The 16,251-nt window shown below is 32.4% G+C and overlaps 1 protein-coding gene across 1 annotated transcript in view; it reads left to right on the plus strand.

Moving 5' to 3' along the window:
• Positions 1 to 16,251, plus strand: part of LOC145263824 (ubiquitin carboxyl-terminal hydrolase 40-like) — a 150,193-nt gene that overhangs the window by 87,219 nt on the left and 46,723 nt on the right. Inside the window, exons 16-19 of the mRNA XM_080120889.1 lie at positions 242 to 332; positions 3,769 to 3,842; positions 6,362 to 6,551; positions 10,864 to 10,978. Of these exons, the coding sequence (XP_079977015.1) occupies positions 242 to 332; positions 3,769 to 3,842; positions 6,362 to 6,551; positions 10,864 to 10,978 (470 nt within the window). The remainder of the gene's footprint in view (positions 1 to 241; positions 333 to 3,768; positions 3,843 to 6,361; positions 6,552 to 10,863; positions 10,979 to 16,251) is intronic.

A 16,251-nucleotide genomic window follows, 5' to 3' on the forward strand; every position in this document is an offset into this window, starting at 1 on the left:
GCCAAACAGATACGCTGCTGCTTTTATGAGTAGTTTTTTCTGTTACACCCACGCTTGCGTATACTTGTACTCATTTTCATAAAACCATTCTCAGTTGAGATAAACGTGGAATGGAATATTTGAAATAAAAACAACACAAGTATGTTAATATGATAATTTATTTTTAATTTCATGTCATTTCTTTTTTTTTTTTTTAAACCACTCTTCATTATTAATCTTATATTTTGTTTTTCTTTTATAGTTGGAAAGCAATGAATTATTGGGAACAAACTTTCACATTCATCGTTTGAAGAAACTCTTTGCTGGTGGCCATTTGTATGAACACTTGACAGGTAGTGACACCCCCCCTCTCCACACACACACACACACACACACACACACACACACACACACACACACACACACACACCTCTCTCTCTCTCTCGCCCAATTAATTCCTTTACTTATATCAAACTTTTAATCATAATTATTTTGCAACTCGCATTCCTTTTCAAGCCAATATTAGGAAAGAACTTGGATGTGTGTCTTTGGTTTCTCTGTACAAGGGTTTGTCAGGACACCCTAGCATGAGAATATTTTTCCTACAAGAAACCCTGACTGACTATTCAAAATATCATGGTAGTCAACACCCAAATAAAGTCATCTCAGTATGGCTATCCTACTCTGGCTTTTACGAGGTTTGGGTCGTCTTCTCTGTTTAATGTTTCCTCTATTAACAACGCTAGTCTGGATACTCCGCCAAACTAGATGAATTCTTTTCTCAGACTCCAGTAAGACCAATAGAAAAATATACAATAACATAGTTAAGCAATAGGAAAATTAATATCATTGATTTATTTTTTAAAAAAAACTCAACGTTTGAGAGATAAAAGAACTGCTATGAAATAATCGAATATCCATACATCTCATATAGAGATCAAGTTTTAGCCCCAATTCATTAATGTCATGGAAAAAGGAATGTTTCTGTTTTGCCATTTTTCTACTAAATAAATAATTTTTCTCGTTTTTTTGTCGTCTGCATTTCTTATTCATATGTTACACATTTATTAGAAACTAGCAAGCCACCCAATGTTGCCCAGTCAGAAAATATGCATAAATATTATATTTTATTTCACACAGATTTCTTATTTATTATAAAACCAGTTTTCAGTTGATTATTATCCAGTATATAGTAATGATTTCAAAAGTTATAGAAAATATGACTTTGGTACCATCTGCTAGAATAAAAACCAGAATGTTTAACACTTCAGCCTTAGTCATTATTTATCTCTCCAGTGTTGTTACCATTTGAGCTATGGACAGATGCATAAAAAAGACTGAAAATTAAGCGATTTTGAACTGTGAAGGTTTAATTTTGTGTGTGTGTGTGTGTGTGTGCAAAAGTAATAGCAGGCGTAATGTTTTATTCAACTTACCCGGCCATGGTCAACTGTTTTGTTTTCAATTTTAACCCCTTAGCAGCAATTTTTGCTGGCTTAAAACCAAATCGAAAATGTGCTACAGGTCCAAATACCCTATATATTAAGTTTCAACTCTGTAGACAAAATATTTAGGGAAGAGTTTGGTAGACTTTCGTGCATGCACACACACATCGACAATGTCACTTTATATATAATCTTTCTTACTACCATTTATAGGAAGCCTACTTTTACTGGCTTATATGTGAACTGGTCATCCTTTGTACCCAAATCATGTAAGGTCGGCTTAATTAATACGCTGGTACATAGAGCTCATGATATGTTTACCTAATAGATTAGACTTCGAACTTGATAAGATCAAAGAAATGTTTATCAATAATGGTTATCCCTGAGACCTTATTGAAGATTGCATTGACAAGAAGGTTGATGATTTAAATCCTCTAAAAAGTGCCCGGTTTATTTAAAATTACTGTGGATTGGGGATAAGAATATTACATTTTCAAAGCAGATTGTTAGAAGTGTTTATAAGTGCTTCTACTCTGTTTTCTTGCGTTTGGTATACATTACAAGACCTGATTTTCCTTCGTTTCGCAAAGATAGTTTGCCTTACACGCAAAATAGTAATATTGTTTATCAATTTAAATGCCAGTGTGATGCTGGTTATGTCGGGCGAACATCTTTGCATTTGTTAACTCGTATAAACCAGCACGTTCCATCTAAAATCAGACAGGGGAGGGTATGATCTGTTAGTCTCCCTCCTTCTGTAGCCTTGGACTCTGCTATTGGCCAGCATTTGGTTGACAATCCATGCTGTGGTGATAAATATATAATAGAGTGGTTCGAGGTGTTACACAGAGCAGACTCCAAAAACCATTTAAAGATTTTGGAGTCTGTCTCTATTGCGGTTCGAAAACTTTCTTTATGCTGGCAAAAGGAGACAACGAAAACATTATTTCTCTTTGGGGAACTTTGACCCGTTTTCCTCTCTCGTGTTTGTTTTTTTGTTTTTTTTTTCCCCCCTCGTTGTGTCAAGTTTTAGTCGCTTTTAAACGCTGTATTTACAGATTAAATCTTTCTTTTAATCGTTTTTTTTAATATGTGTAAATAGAATTTGTCTAATAGTGAAATAAAACCAGTCATTTAATAAGAAACCATAAAAAATAAGTAATTAAAGGTCGTTTTTCAAAGAAGTATGCCAGTTATTTTACCTTCATGTAGTCGCTCGCATATCCATGACTGAGTATATTAAAAATTTTATTTTAATAATTTTTAAAAAGAAAAAGTAGGCTTTTAATATCAATACCAGCATGAGAAAAAATTCAACTTAATAGGTATATATATTAATCTATTACATTAAGGCTGAATTAATGTTTGTTTTTCTAATATTTTTTCCTATTCTAATTGCACAAAATATGTGTTAAAATATTCTTCAGTTATAAGATTGTGGAATATTTGAAAAATAATTCCATTTCAGATGTTCTAAATTAGTTTTAATTTTCAGTTTACTCAAAGTGATTCATCTTTCAAAATTCTAATTGTACTTTAATGAATGTTACTGAAAAGAAGATTTAAGTGGATTAATTTTGAGTAAATTATCTCAATTTGTAACACAATTTAAACCGATTTTATTGGTTATCTTATTAATCAGAAATGGTTGATGTAAAGGTCACAATTTAATCCCTCTCCCCATTTTTTTTTTTTTTTTTTTTTTTTTTTTTTGCTGGAGCATAAGTTACTATTTTTCTACAGAGAGTAGTAAACGAGTGATTTTGTTTTTCTAAATTTTTGTGATGAGGATTGGTTATCCATATTATATGGATTCATCAAATTACTAAGAATTTAACTCTATATGGGAACCATTAATCATAAATAACATATGCAGTAGTAAGTAAAGTAATAATATATATGTAGTAATAAATAGTGATATTTACATCTAGACATAAAGTAAGTTTAAGGCTCCTAAAGTTTGTATTAGAATTGTCTGCAAAGATTTGTGGTGCAGACGTTAGAGTATCTGAAAATCTCAACTGTAAAATGAACTTCTCCTGAAGCTGGAAGGTTCAATCCTCAGTGTGGGCAATCAAAAAATACAATTGTGATTTAGTTTGTTACGGTTGACAGAACTACAGTATAATGCCACATAAAGTAAATAAAGTTTTCCGTTCAAAATTCCGTCCACATTCTCGTTTGATAGAAAGATACTCTACTTCGACAAGATATACCTGAAGAAGGTAGGAGGTTACAAACGTTGTGAAAAATGGCACGATTAGAACAGTAGTCCAATGAATCCAAATAATACATTTTTTGTCTTTTTCAAATTTGCCTTATTTTTCGTTTCATTGTCTTTCAGAGAATGAGGCCAAAACTATCGATGACCTGCAAATAAAAAACGACACAAAATTATTCATCTGGGATGGAAAAAAGGTTTGTATATAATCTGGAGATTTAATTGCAAAATGGCAAAAAAAGGTTCTGGTGTTATGGGAGGTGATGTTTTTAACGTATGATCAAATGAAGTAGTCTACCGGGTTCAGATCAGGGAAGGAGAGGGGGGCGAGACAGGAGAATGGTACAAAGACGTAGCACTCCTAAAGTCAAGCCTGGGTTTCTTTGGACTTGTGGGCCGGCACCAAGTCCTGCTCCCACACCCAAGGTTTGCCAGTGGCCACCTGATTCCACCAGGGGATCACCACACTCTTCAGCACATGCACTTTGGTGTTGACTATCAAATTAAATTCGAAGATGTGAAGTGGCATGATGTGGCCCTCATTTGAAACCACACCAAATGGGTTATGAACTGTCCGGACTTGCAGTCTGAGGGTGCTGGCAATGGTCCTGTTGTCATAACTTGGATCAGTAGGGAACACGAGTTGTACAGCGGCACGTCTCTGATCTCGTTCGTTGAATATTGTGTCACTTTCAGACATGATAGATGGCTCCTATCGCTCTGGCCAACGAATAGATAGTCTGCAACAACAACAATAACAAAAAAAAAAACGTTTTCATCAAATGGAAATGGAATCGTCTTTTTTTTTTTTTTTTTTTTTTTTTTTTTTTATACCCTGTAATTTGAAGACTGACTTAATTTTAAAATGGCAAAAGTTTTGCTACTTTATTGTGATGATGGTTATTGGTTTAATGTTTGTTTTAAATATATTTTTTTTTATTTTGTTTAGCTATTTCACCTCAAACAAGGCACTTTGCCATTTTGATGTAGGGAGATATTATTTGGGACATAATTTGCAGAGACACTTGGACAAAAGGAGTTACTAATTGGGACTATTTTTACATGGACACTATGTAGGGAGTTGAACAGCAAGGTGTCTGTTCACATTACGCTTGAACTTTTGCATGTCAGTACAGTCAGGGAAGCAGGAGCCTGGGAAGGAGTGTTGGGTAGTTTTTAGAAATTGACTTCCAAACAAACCTATCTCTGACCAGGTACTTATTTATCCTTCTTCCCAAATCTATCCTTATCATTTCTTGCCATGTCTTTGTTGACTTGCCCTCTGCCAACTGACCCTACTACCTTAACTGTTCGATATCTACTAACCCAAGCATTCTCATCTTATCGTATTCAGTTTTTGGCACATGTTGTACAGCTTTTACAGGTTGACTTCCAAACTAACCTATCTCAGGTCGTTATTTATCCCTCTTCTCAAATACGTTTTTATCACTTTATCCTGTATTTTGATGACTTTATCAGGTGAACTGAAGCTGCTACCTCAACTGTCTTACATCTAATATCCCAAGAACTTTCATTCTTTCAACATAGCCATACCATTAAAGTTTCTTGCTCTGTACACGTAGGCCTGTACTCTTCAGATTTAATCTTCCTCTGAGGTCATCAGATCTAAGCCTGTCTTTAAGATTCAAATTACACAAACATTCTGTCATTCTCATATCATTTCTCTCCATGCAACACACATCTTCAACCCTCACTAGCAAGATTTCATTTTCAGACATCATTACACTGTGTATGCATACCTGGTAAACTCTTCCGTTTATTGACAACTAGCGGGGTTACCTGGCATTGCCCGGGTGAGGTGTGTGTGTGTGGGGGGAGGGGGGGTTAAATAAAAAAAAAATGGAAAATTAGGAATAAGTGAACGTAATAACCATTTGAATATTATAACAACAAAAACAGCGAACGTGATGGAAAAATAAAAATAAAAAAAATGTCATGAATAACCATTTCAATATTAAAACTTAAAAAAATTGAAAAAAAATATCTGATATCTAGGCTTGAACGTACAACCTTAAGATAATGACGCTGTTGCTATAATGACTGGGCTATGATCGCGTGAACGAAATTAGGTCGTTTTTTTTTTTTATTTAAACAAATTCCAGAAAGAAAGTTTTTTGCGCATGCGTGTTTGGCTAAATTGTCATGAAGGAACGATTTTTTGCTACCCCTCCCTATAGAAAACTGCCTAGTTGAGGGTGACGGAATTAATGGTTTTAGCCAATTTTTCGATATTTATCGTCCGAAGGGTCGCCTCTGTCAAAAGTTTTAGGCAGACATACAAACATACATACATACATACATTTAAACAGACAGGTGAGATTTATATTATAGATGGTAAGATGAACTTAGTGCACTTGTATCCTCTTCAATTTACCCCCCCCCCAAAAAAAAAAAAAAAAAAAAAAACACAGCAGCACAATCTCCTCCCCCTTCACTGGAATTCCCTCACTGTTCTCCATTTCCTCAACTGTCAATATGCAGAAATTTAAATGCATGTGCACAAAAATCTTTGCTGCTCAATTCCCCAATTAGAATGCCCCTAAAAAAATCTGATTTCTGATTGACAGTATTCCCTTACGTCTCAGTAGTAATAAGGTGAATAAAAGTAAAAAAAATAATTTCCTAGTCTGGGATGATATCCATTGAGTCAGTGATGCACCTCTTGTATTTTAATCTCTGCCTTTTTCATATCTAGGTCCAGGATCAAGAAGTCCCTGTTGGAGTTGCAAGTGAACCAATCCTGCTGACTGTGATCTATGGGAATCCACTGCAGTTCACGCATGGCTTTGCCAAATCTTTGACCTTTGCCCTCTTCACGGCTACGGTCAGCCAGCATATTGGCATTCCAGCACAAAGGATTTCCATGAAAAAACTTCACATGAGCGGTACGAATGCATTCTTATATCCATTTTTTACTTTCTCTAGTTTATTAGAAAATTGCTGTCATCGTATGTGGTCAGCCACCGTGTTTTATAAGGAAACAAAAATGATATATTGCTTCGGGTGCCCAAGTCTGGGCAAAATTTGTTGTCTCATGGGTCCGAGTCTGGGCAAAATACTAGGGATATACAGGTGACTAGGGACCGCTTATGAATTTAATATTCCCTTGACACTTCCTCCCTTGGAGGAAGCCAGTTGAACCTGCCTAGGTTGAATGTTGTACAACAGAAATTATAAATTAAAAACCTTCCATTCACATTCTTCTCGCTTTTTCAAATGGAAAAAAAGAAAAAAAAAGTTTTTATAATTTCTGTGTACGAGGGGAGGGGGCAGCAAACTGTAGAGATTATCTAATTTTCCCCACTCTTTGTCTGTACCAAAACCAAAACTTAGATTCCATGAACAAAGCTTCTTTCTTAGAAGTGCACGCCTGTGGAACTCTGTTCCATCTGCCTGTTTCCCACCTGTCTACAACTTGGATGTCTTCAAGTCTAACATAAACAAATTCCTGATGAACCCCCCCCCCCTCCCAAGTAAACACTTTATCAAATCTCAACAGCAGTAATGTACTGTATACGCAATAACCCTTATCCCCGAGTGGCTCCCGGGCCTTGATAAGTGGTGACCACCTTGTAAAAAAAAAAAATATATATATATATATAAGCAAAGGAAAACCCAAGTTAGTGATTTATGTCTGCTTGCATATCAGTTAGGCAATCCAGTGTAGGGCACATATATTGCTTTATATCTATATGCCTATAAATTTGGATTTTTTTGTACATAGTAAAAACCTTTTTTCTATTTATTTAAAAAGAAATACAATTTTTTTTTTTATATATGGGTCATTGAATTGCATTTATCCACAAAAGATCTAGCTAATTTGCATATTCTTTTTAAACATTCATTTTAATTAATTTCCTATTAGTTTTTTCAATTTTCTTATGGGATGATCATCTTTAGTTAACTATTCCGTGTTATTATATTCATGAAGATATTCTACATGATTTATACTTGCATAATATTTGCATAAAAAGGTTATAGTAAACACAAGTCTTTCTATATATATATACAGTCTCAAGAAGCTTTGAATAAAAAAAATGCAAAAATAAAAATAAAGAATGCGGTTTAAATTCCCGGATGGGAAAAAATATATTAACTTTAACCTATTGCAGACTTAGCACCTACATAATCTGACTTTTAAAATGTTTATAATAACAAAAGAGAATTCATTTAAAGGAAGAAAAAAAATAAAAAGCCTTTACTAAAATTGTTAAATAGAAATAGACTTAGCATTTGCATAAGCCGATTTCGCAAAAGTCTTCAATTTTAAAACAGAATTTAACTACATGAGGATGAAAAGAGAAAACTTTAACTAAAATTTTGTAAAGAGAAAACGGGGATCATCAGCTGCTTACCATGAAGTATAAATATATATATATTTATTATGCGTATATATTTTTGTTAAAAAGATTTTGCCTACCAAACTCTTTCATTAGTTTTTTTTTTTCTACAAACATGAAACTTCATACATAGGGTATTCGAACCCATGTAAAACTTTATATTTGGGTTTTAGTTGGGGGGAAATTGGTGCAGAAGTGTGAAAGGTAAAAAAAAAAAAAAAAAAATGGAATTTGCCAGGTGAAAGTCGAATGACAGCATTACGAATATGCGTGCATGACGTAATAGCTATTGGTTCATCTTTTAATTTTTAGCTTTGCGATAAACATGTCTTCATAGTACAGTCATTAACGTCAAAGGAAAAAATAACTCGTAAGCTAAACGTTTTGGTTTCAATTCTCGGTGGTGGCTCATGAGTCATTTTTTTTTTTTTTTAACTTAAATCATTAATATATATTGGGTCCAATATAATATTAAATCCGAAATCTGCATTAATCAAAATATCATATTTAAGTGTATTTTACGACCGGGCAATGCTGGATGGCCTGCTAGTATATAATAAAGTTGTATTCCTGTTTGTTTGGTTGTTCACAATTTGATTACTACATACAAAGGTACACTGTTGCACAAATTGATTTGACGTCCAAGGATGGAATACTGCTGCCACATCTGGGCAGGAGCTGCTACAAAGGACTTGTCCTGCCTTGATAGAGTTCAAAATAGACTTCGTAGCCTCGTAGGAGATGTCCTTTTCTCTTCCTTGCAACCTCTATCTCACAGAAGAGATGTTGCGAGTTTGTCTCTGATGTATCGTTATTTTCATGGAAAGTGTTCGACTGAGCTTCAATCTATGGTCCCCCCTCGCCAAACTTTCACAAGAAACACTCGTCTAGCTGTAAACACTATCAATAATTCCCCCCACTCTTTATCTGTGCCTAAACCTAAACGTAGATTCCATGAACAAAGCTTCTTTCTTAGAACTGCACGCCTGTGGAATTGTCTTCCGTTTTCCTGCTTTCCGGCTGATTACAATATGGTTGTCTTCAAGTCTAACGTAAATAAGTTCTTGATGAGCCGTTCCATATAAGTTATCAAATTTACCAAATTTTCATTACTAATGATTACTATATTGTCCAATTTCTACTGTACACTCTTTAACCCTTATCCTTGAGTGGCCTCTTGGCCTTGATAATGTGGTGATGCCTATGTAAAAAAAACCAAAAAAAAAAACCGGATATTTATACACTTTTATTCCAGCTTAATTTCTATATATAGTATTTATTAATTTCTAATTTTTATCTATACTATTAATTTCTAATTTCTATATATAGTATTTATTCAAAAGAAATCTACATTAAAAAAGTAACCTCATTTGCATATTACATTAAAGACAATCTTTTTAATAATTAGCTCGATTTTATTGTTTATTATAATAGAATTGCTTTAATTGTTCTATTTAAAAAATATCATTTGCAGTTGATTAATTTTTTTATTAATTTTATTTATTGCGGACGATTACCCTCACCTTTTTTTAGTTGTTGTGTCACAACGTTTCGGCCAACTATTCCTCTGGCCTTCGTCAGGTGGTAATCGCGACGGATAGGAACTCTGAATCTCCTCACTGCATTCTCAGCAATTACTGCCTTCTGTAGTTGTTGTCTCACCACGTTTTTGGCAAAGTAAGCCTCTGGCCAGCTTTGAGTAGGATTGAAACCGCTATCTTCAGACAATTCTCATCTGGAACCGTAGAGATTCAGTTCAGATTGATTTATTTTATTTTTAACTAGCGCGGGTACCCGGCGTTGCCCGAGTGTTTGTTTCCGGGACGGGGGGGGGAGGAGTTTTAAAAGATGTTATGGTAGGTAAGTAGGAAGGATCAAACCCGGAGTTATGAGTAAAAGTAGGAAAATAAAGTGTGAAAAAAAAAACAACAAAAAAAAATATCTGCAACGTTAACAGTTCGGCCACCAAGAAAAGTCCATTCCAGTTGTTTAGGGAAAAAAAAAAAAAAAAAAAAAAAACACTATGGTAGGTCGGCGCGAACGTGAAAATATAATGTGAATTGTCCAGCAACCTAACCACTACGCCACAGAGCACTGCAGCTTAGTTTAGTGATTTTAAATAACTTAACATGATAGAACTACGAAGCCAAACCGGTGTTCTCTTCTCAACTGTTCCTTGTGAACGATCTCCAAACGGTGTTAAGTGGTGGCAGGGGGAGGAGGAATTTTGAAGAGAGAAAATATTTTACCACTTCCATTGATCTTAACCGATTTTGGCCGTGACTTCTCAGCAGAAAAAGTATAGAAATCTAAGATTATCGAGGAATTTGAGAACTAATAAGCCTATAACAAACCTCAGATATTGTTCTGCCGTTTGTGCATAATGTATTTGCATGAAATATCTTGATTTTTAATCCTATTAAGGTCAAAATCCCACGGGAAAAAATGAGTTCATTTTATTTATATAGAGATTAATTTATTCTTAATTTATATTTAATTTCATTTATATTTAATTCATTTGTAAGTTTTATTAGCTTACATAAGTTGCATTTAAAATGAAAATAAGTTTTATTTGTTTAAGCTATGCAAATTAGTTCATTTGATTTTCAAAGATGAAGATGGATGTATTTTATGCTCCAATAAATCCAACGTGCGGTCAACTTTCAGGAAAATCGTAACAAGTGAGAATATTCAGTGTATCTTAAATAGTATATGACTACACCCTTAGCTTGGCAACATATTTTTACCTGGCAACACTGGGTATGTACAGCTAGTACCTGCATGTAGTTATAGGTGAATTATTAAACAAGAATTCCTTTAAAAAAATTACATTCAATTTTTGTGTTGTATCTTTCAGGTTCGCAAACAAAGGCGATGGATATAATGTGCGGGAACCCTAATAATAAAACTCTTACAGATTTGGGCTTATTGGATGGTGACCAATTGGTTGTGGAAGATAATGCCAGCTTTGGGTAATGATCATTTTGAAAAAGAAACAACGTCTTATGTTCTGTACATGCAGTTGTAGTTTCTGCGGCGATCATCAACAATCGAATGCTTTGGCAGAGAAAACGTGGCAACATCAGGAAGTTCATCCTGCACGAAGATCAAAAGGTGCACTGCTCTAGGTAGCAGAGAACCGAGAGGTCTCGATGCTCACTATGTGAATGTAGCCATCAATATTTAGCCTAGAAAAGTTTGGCATTGTGATGTCAATTTGTTGAATGTGAATTTTTCTCTTTAATGTTACCTTATAGGTGAATCTTGAATGTTTCAATTCCTGTCTAACTTTTTCTACCATCCTCTTACTGATGCTGAGGAAGACAATCTCCATATTTGTCTGTCCACTAAATTATCTGTAATCAATTTAAAATAATTAAAAGAATGGAAAGATAGATATTGACAATGTAAGTGTGTGTGTGTGTGTGTGTGTGTATATATATATATATATATATATATATATATATATATATATATAAAACTTATGCACGTAAGAAATATTCATTAGCTATTTGAATAAAAAATGTTCAAATGCCTAATAAATAAATAAACAATTAATAACAAAAAATATGTCCCAAATAAGGACGACTGGAATATAAATAAAGGGCAGGTAACTCCCTCAAAAACACTTAATGAGTGTAAAAAAAAAAAATACCACAGAATCGCTAATAAAAAGCTAAATCGGCAATCTTGTATATAAAATTATTAATTGAAAATTGGCAACAAATATCGTCTGCACCTTATAATTTCATAGAAAACATCAACTCTGTGGAAGGTGGTGGGAGTGACTGTCTATTTGCATGAGGTAAAAATCAGATACATGAATTATTTTGTAATTTTCCAGATGATATAAATTCCCCCGCTTTTAGTAGACTTCCACGTTTTTAAATCTAGAGAAAAGTGATTTTCCACTTAAATCGTAACCCCACATGACTGAAAATTTTTTGTTATTGGAATCTCCTTTTTTGTTTTATTGTTTTTAATATGGAGAAGCTGATTTTTGTTTCTTTTATGACAGTTTTCCCCCCTCTTTTCTCTCTCTTGTCTTTCTTTTCCATCATATTACAGTTCTCTCTGAAAATATTTTGTCATTAAGGCTAGCACTTCAAACGAATGGTTCATGAAGGGGTAGGGGAGTTAGATGACTTTTAGTCCATCAAAGAATGACTTCCTGTCTCCCCCACCCTCATATGTGTATTTTGTGTTTTCTCTCTATTAATTTTGACTTAGTTGAAATCGACTGGAATTGCTTAAGAAAAAAGTTTTTTTTCTGCCCTCTCCCACAGCAGACTATCCCCCCCCCCTTTGCTGAAGTTTAGAAATAGATCTTTTTGCTTGTTCAAATTGTAGTAGACTTGCATCCAGATAAAAAAGTGGATTTCTATTTAAATCACTATGGCTGAACATACTGCTTTTTATCGGAATGTGCTCTTTTTTTTTTTTGTAACAGTTCTCCTCTCTTTTATGTCTTGTTTTGTCTTGTCGTCCTTTTATTTTTTATGACAGGTTTCACTGATTTTCTCCTGAAGGCTACAACTCTACATCGACAACCACAGCTACAAAAAAAAAAAAAAAAAAGAAAAGACAAATAACCTAATTCTGTTTGACTTATACTGCTTCTACCAAAGTCTGCAGGCTCGCTGGCACCATTTTGTCTTTAATACACAAACCTGAACATGATGTGAGATCATCCCCTTTTAAAGAGGAGACTTTGTTGGTTTTAGTGTTGGGACGATTCCTAATTTTTATACGATTCCGATTCCAGGAAAATATTGATTAACGATTCCGATACCAAGTATGATTCCGATTCCTAGGGAATTTATTGTTTTGAAATATACCAGGTAGTTTTATACTTATGGTCGGTAGTTCCCAAATATGTTCCCTAACTTTGGAAGAGATATTTTATGTCTACACCGTTGTGTTTTGGTTTAAATAAAATTATTATATAGTAAACTAAACGGAAAAATTAGCAAAATTTATTTTAGAGAAAATTTATTTTACTTAATTGGAATACAGAAAAAAAACTCAAAGAAAATAGAATTTATCCTTCAGAGAAAAAACAAATAAAATAGAATTTATATAACAGAACAAAAACAAGAAAATTAGAGAATAAATACACACAATTCATTATGTTGGTCCTCATAATTAACAGATTTAATGAATTAAATAAAAAAAATATAGCGGAAGAGAAAGAAAATATATACTAATTAAATATAAAAAAGATAAATATTTGATTTAATAATTTATAAATGAACGTGCGTAATGAAAAAAAAAACAATATACCACGTGACATGGCGCCGTAGATACAAAATAACCTTTCCAAAGTTAACGACCATATATGAGAAATACCATGAATCGAAAGTTTTTGTGTTTTCTACCAAAAGGTAGGTATAGCGAAAAGTTACAATTAAAGGAATTTCAAAAACGATTTTTTGTTTAGCTATTGATAGTTGTATTTGTGACGGCAGTTCTTCAGACCTCCATAATTCACAAGGAGTAGTTAACACCTATTATTTTTTCTTACTTTTTCATTGCTTTTACACGTTTCTAACGTGAAGAATAAGTTTAGCCAAACTAATTTTGAAATAGGGTATATCAAAGGAACACATATAAAAATGATACCACTATAAAAAACAAATGAAATACTAGATAAAATTGAGCAAACATAATTACCAAAATTACAGAAAAAGATAAAAAAAAACCAAACAAAAAATGGTGAAGTTTGTTGAGTGAAATGAATTATTGAAAGAAAATTAATTGAACTAATAGAAATGTTAAATAAAAAAATGTCACATTTCAATATTTTTTTAATAATTAAATTCTCAGAGTTGTCGAAATTAAAAATTAAGTAATTTTTTTTTTATTAGGCTTCTTTCGAAGCTTGTTACCTTGAAAAATACATTTAAAACCCTGTTTTTTTTTTTTTAAATAAATTGAAAAATAAATGCAATTAAAAAAATTTAATTGATAATTGAAACTTTAAAAACATATTAAACATTGAAAAATTACTTATCTCACAAATTAACGTCCAATAAAGTAGATCCAGTCTTCATACAGGAATTTGGTTATAATAAATATATCTTTCCCAAACTTAAAAATTAAATCTTTTTTTTTTTTTTTTTTTTTTTTTTGAGAGAGAGAGAGTGCTTTAAAATCGCCGGGGAGTGCTGCCTAAAATTTTAAAGAAGTAAATTTTAGGAGTTTAGTGCCTTTCAAAGACGGTTATCATAATTTATTATCATCATTTAATTTCCTTTTATTCCCCCCCACACACACACGTTTCTACGTGGTTCAGTAGTTAACCAGTGCTCCTGTTGCTGTCAGTCAGCTATCTTTACCTAAGTTTTAATTTCTAGTTAAAAGAATTTTTCATGAATGGAATCAGCATTTTTTAAAATTATTTTTTTAGTTGTATATATTGTATTTACTCTTTGAAGTTAAGGAGGGTTAAAAAAAAAAAAAATGGTGACACCTAGATGGTGATGTAGGCAAAAAAAAAAAAAAAAGACACTGCGATTTCGACCCTTCACTAATAAAACTGCTCTGCGTGACTAGTTGGTAATTTTTTGTTCCTTTTCTTTTTTATTTTGCTCCTCCAATTTATTTGGATGCTTCATAGTTAAATGTTTTAACATGTTGGTTGTGGTCATGTTAGATGGTGTTATTCCTCGCGATATTTTAATTTGACAGACTTTGCAAATGGCTTTCAACTCATCATCTTCAAAAAGACTTTTTTTTTTGGACTTTGGGCCATATTAGAAAATTCAGTTTATCTGTAAACAAATAATTTACTATTAAATTTTGTTTTAAAGCTAGTCACTTATTTGGATAATTAATTGAAAATAATCCGCTAAAAAAGACAAAAAGAAAAAAAATATAAAGGGATGGGGCGGTAAATTGTACCAACCGGTAGTTAACAAAAAAAACTTATAGAATTTAATTTTTGAAACCAATGTATAAAAGTTTACATAATGAAATGCAAATATGCATTTTCGGGTTTGTATTACTGTACACATAGATTCGAAAAAGTTGTCAAAAAACAAATATATAACAAACAAATATTATCAAAGGCAAGATAAGTTACTTTTCTACCAAACTGGGTAATTTATTTTGTTTTTATTCAATGTAACATGTTTATTCAGCTCGAAAAACATGCAGTGTTTACCGATGTATTGGAAAATTCAAAATGGCGCCCGACACTCTCTTTAACATGGTAAGTTCGGGAAAAGGTGTTATAAATAATAAACTAGACAAAATACTATTAAAAAAACACCGAATATATGTCAAAATATGTCACGGTAACATATATTAGCGAGTTTCTAGCAGTATTTTGTATAGTTTATTATTTATAACATCTTTTCCTGAACTTACCGTGTTAAAGAGAGTGTCGGGCGCCATTTTGAATTTTCCAATACATCGGTAAACACTGTATGCTTTTCGAGCTGAATAAACATGTTACATTGAATAAAAACCCGAAAAATATATCCAGTTAGGTAGAAAAGTTAGGTAGAAAATTTAGGTAGAAAAATAACTTATCTTGCCTTTGATAACATTTATTTGTTATATATTTGTTTTTTGACAACTTTTTCGAATCTATGTGTACAGTAATACAACCCCGCATTTTCTTTTGAATTTTTTTTTTGGTTGACTGTGTTCAATTCACACATGGTTGATGCGGTTCAATATTGCTAAACTATAAGTCCTTAGTAAAATTCTATTTATAAATACTTTTTAAAATGAAATTATTTAATTAATCGTAAATATTATTTAGACATAAAAATTAATTGATTACAAAACCTTTTAAAAATATATATATTAATTTCTTTTTCGTTCGGCAAAAAACTGCGCAAAACACTTTTAATTTTCAATGTAAAATTCTAGAAAAAAGATATTATTCTGCTTTTAATATAATCAAATTCAGGGTTTTATCTTTCTGGAGAAAAAAAAAAAATAATGGATTTTATTTCAATGAAATTTAAAAAAAAAAAAAACTTGACTGAATTGAATTAATTACCCTTAAATTAACGAAGGGGTTATTTAATAACTTTAGGTTTGGAAGAGATAGGTATGGGGTCGATTTTTTTGAAACTTCAAAAGAAACCGACTACTGTCAAAACTTTGCGAAATAATACGTGATCAATTTCATTTTAGAGATATTTCTTTCAAAAGCCTTCTTTTAAAAAAACAAAAAAAAAGTATATTGTTCTATTAAACCTTTTACTGTTTAAATAATTTGACTTTGCTC

This window comes from Euprymna scolopes, chromosome 39 (genome assembly GCF_053919585.1).
Source record: "Euprymna scolopes isolate OS-2025 chromosome 39, ASM5391958v1, whole genome shotgun sequence".
NCBI lineage: Eukaryota > Metazoa > Mollusca > Cephalopoda > Sepiida > Sepiolidae > Euprymna > Euprymna scolopes.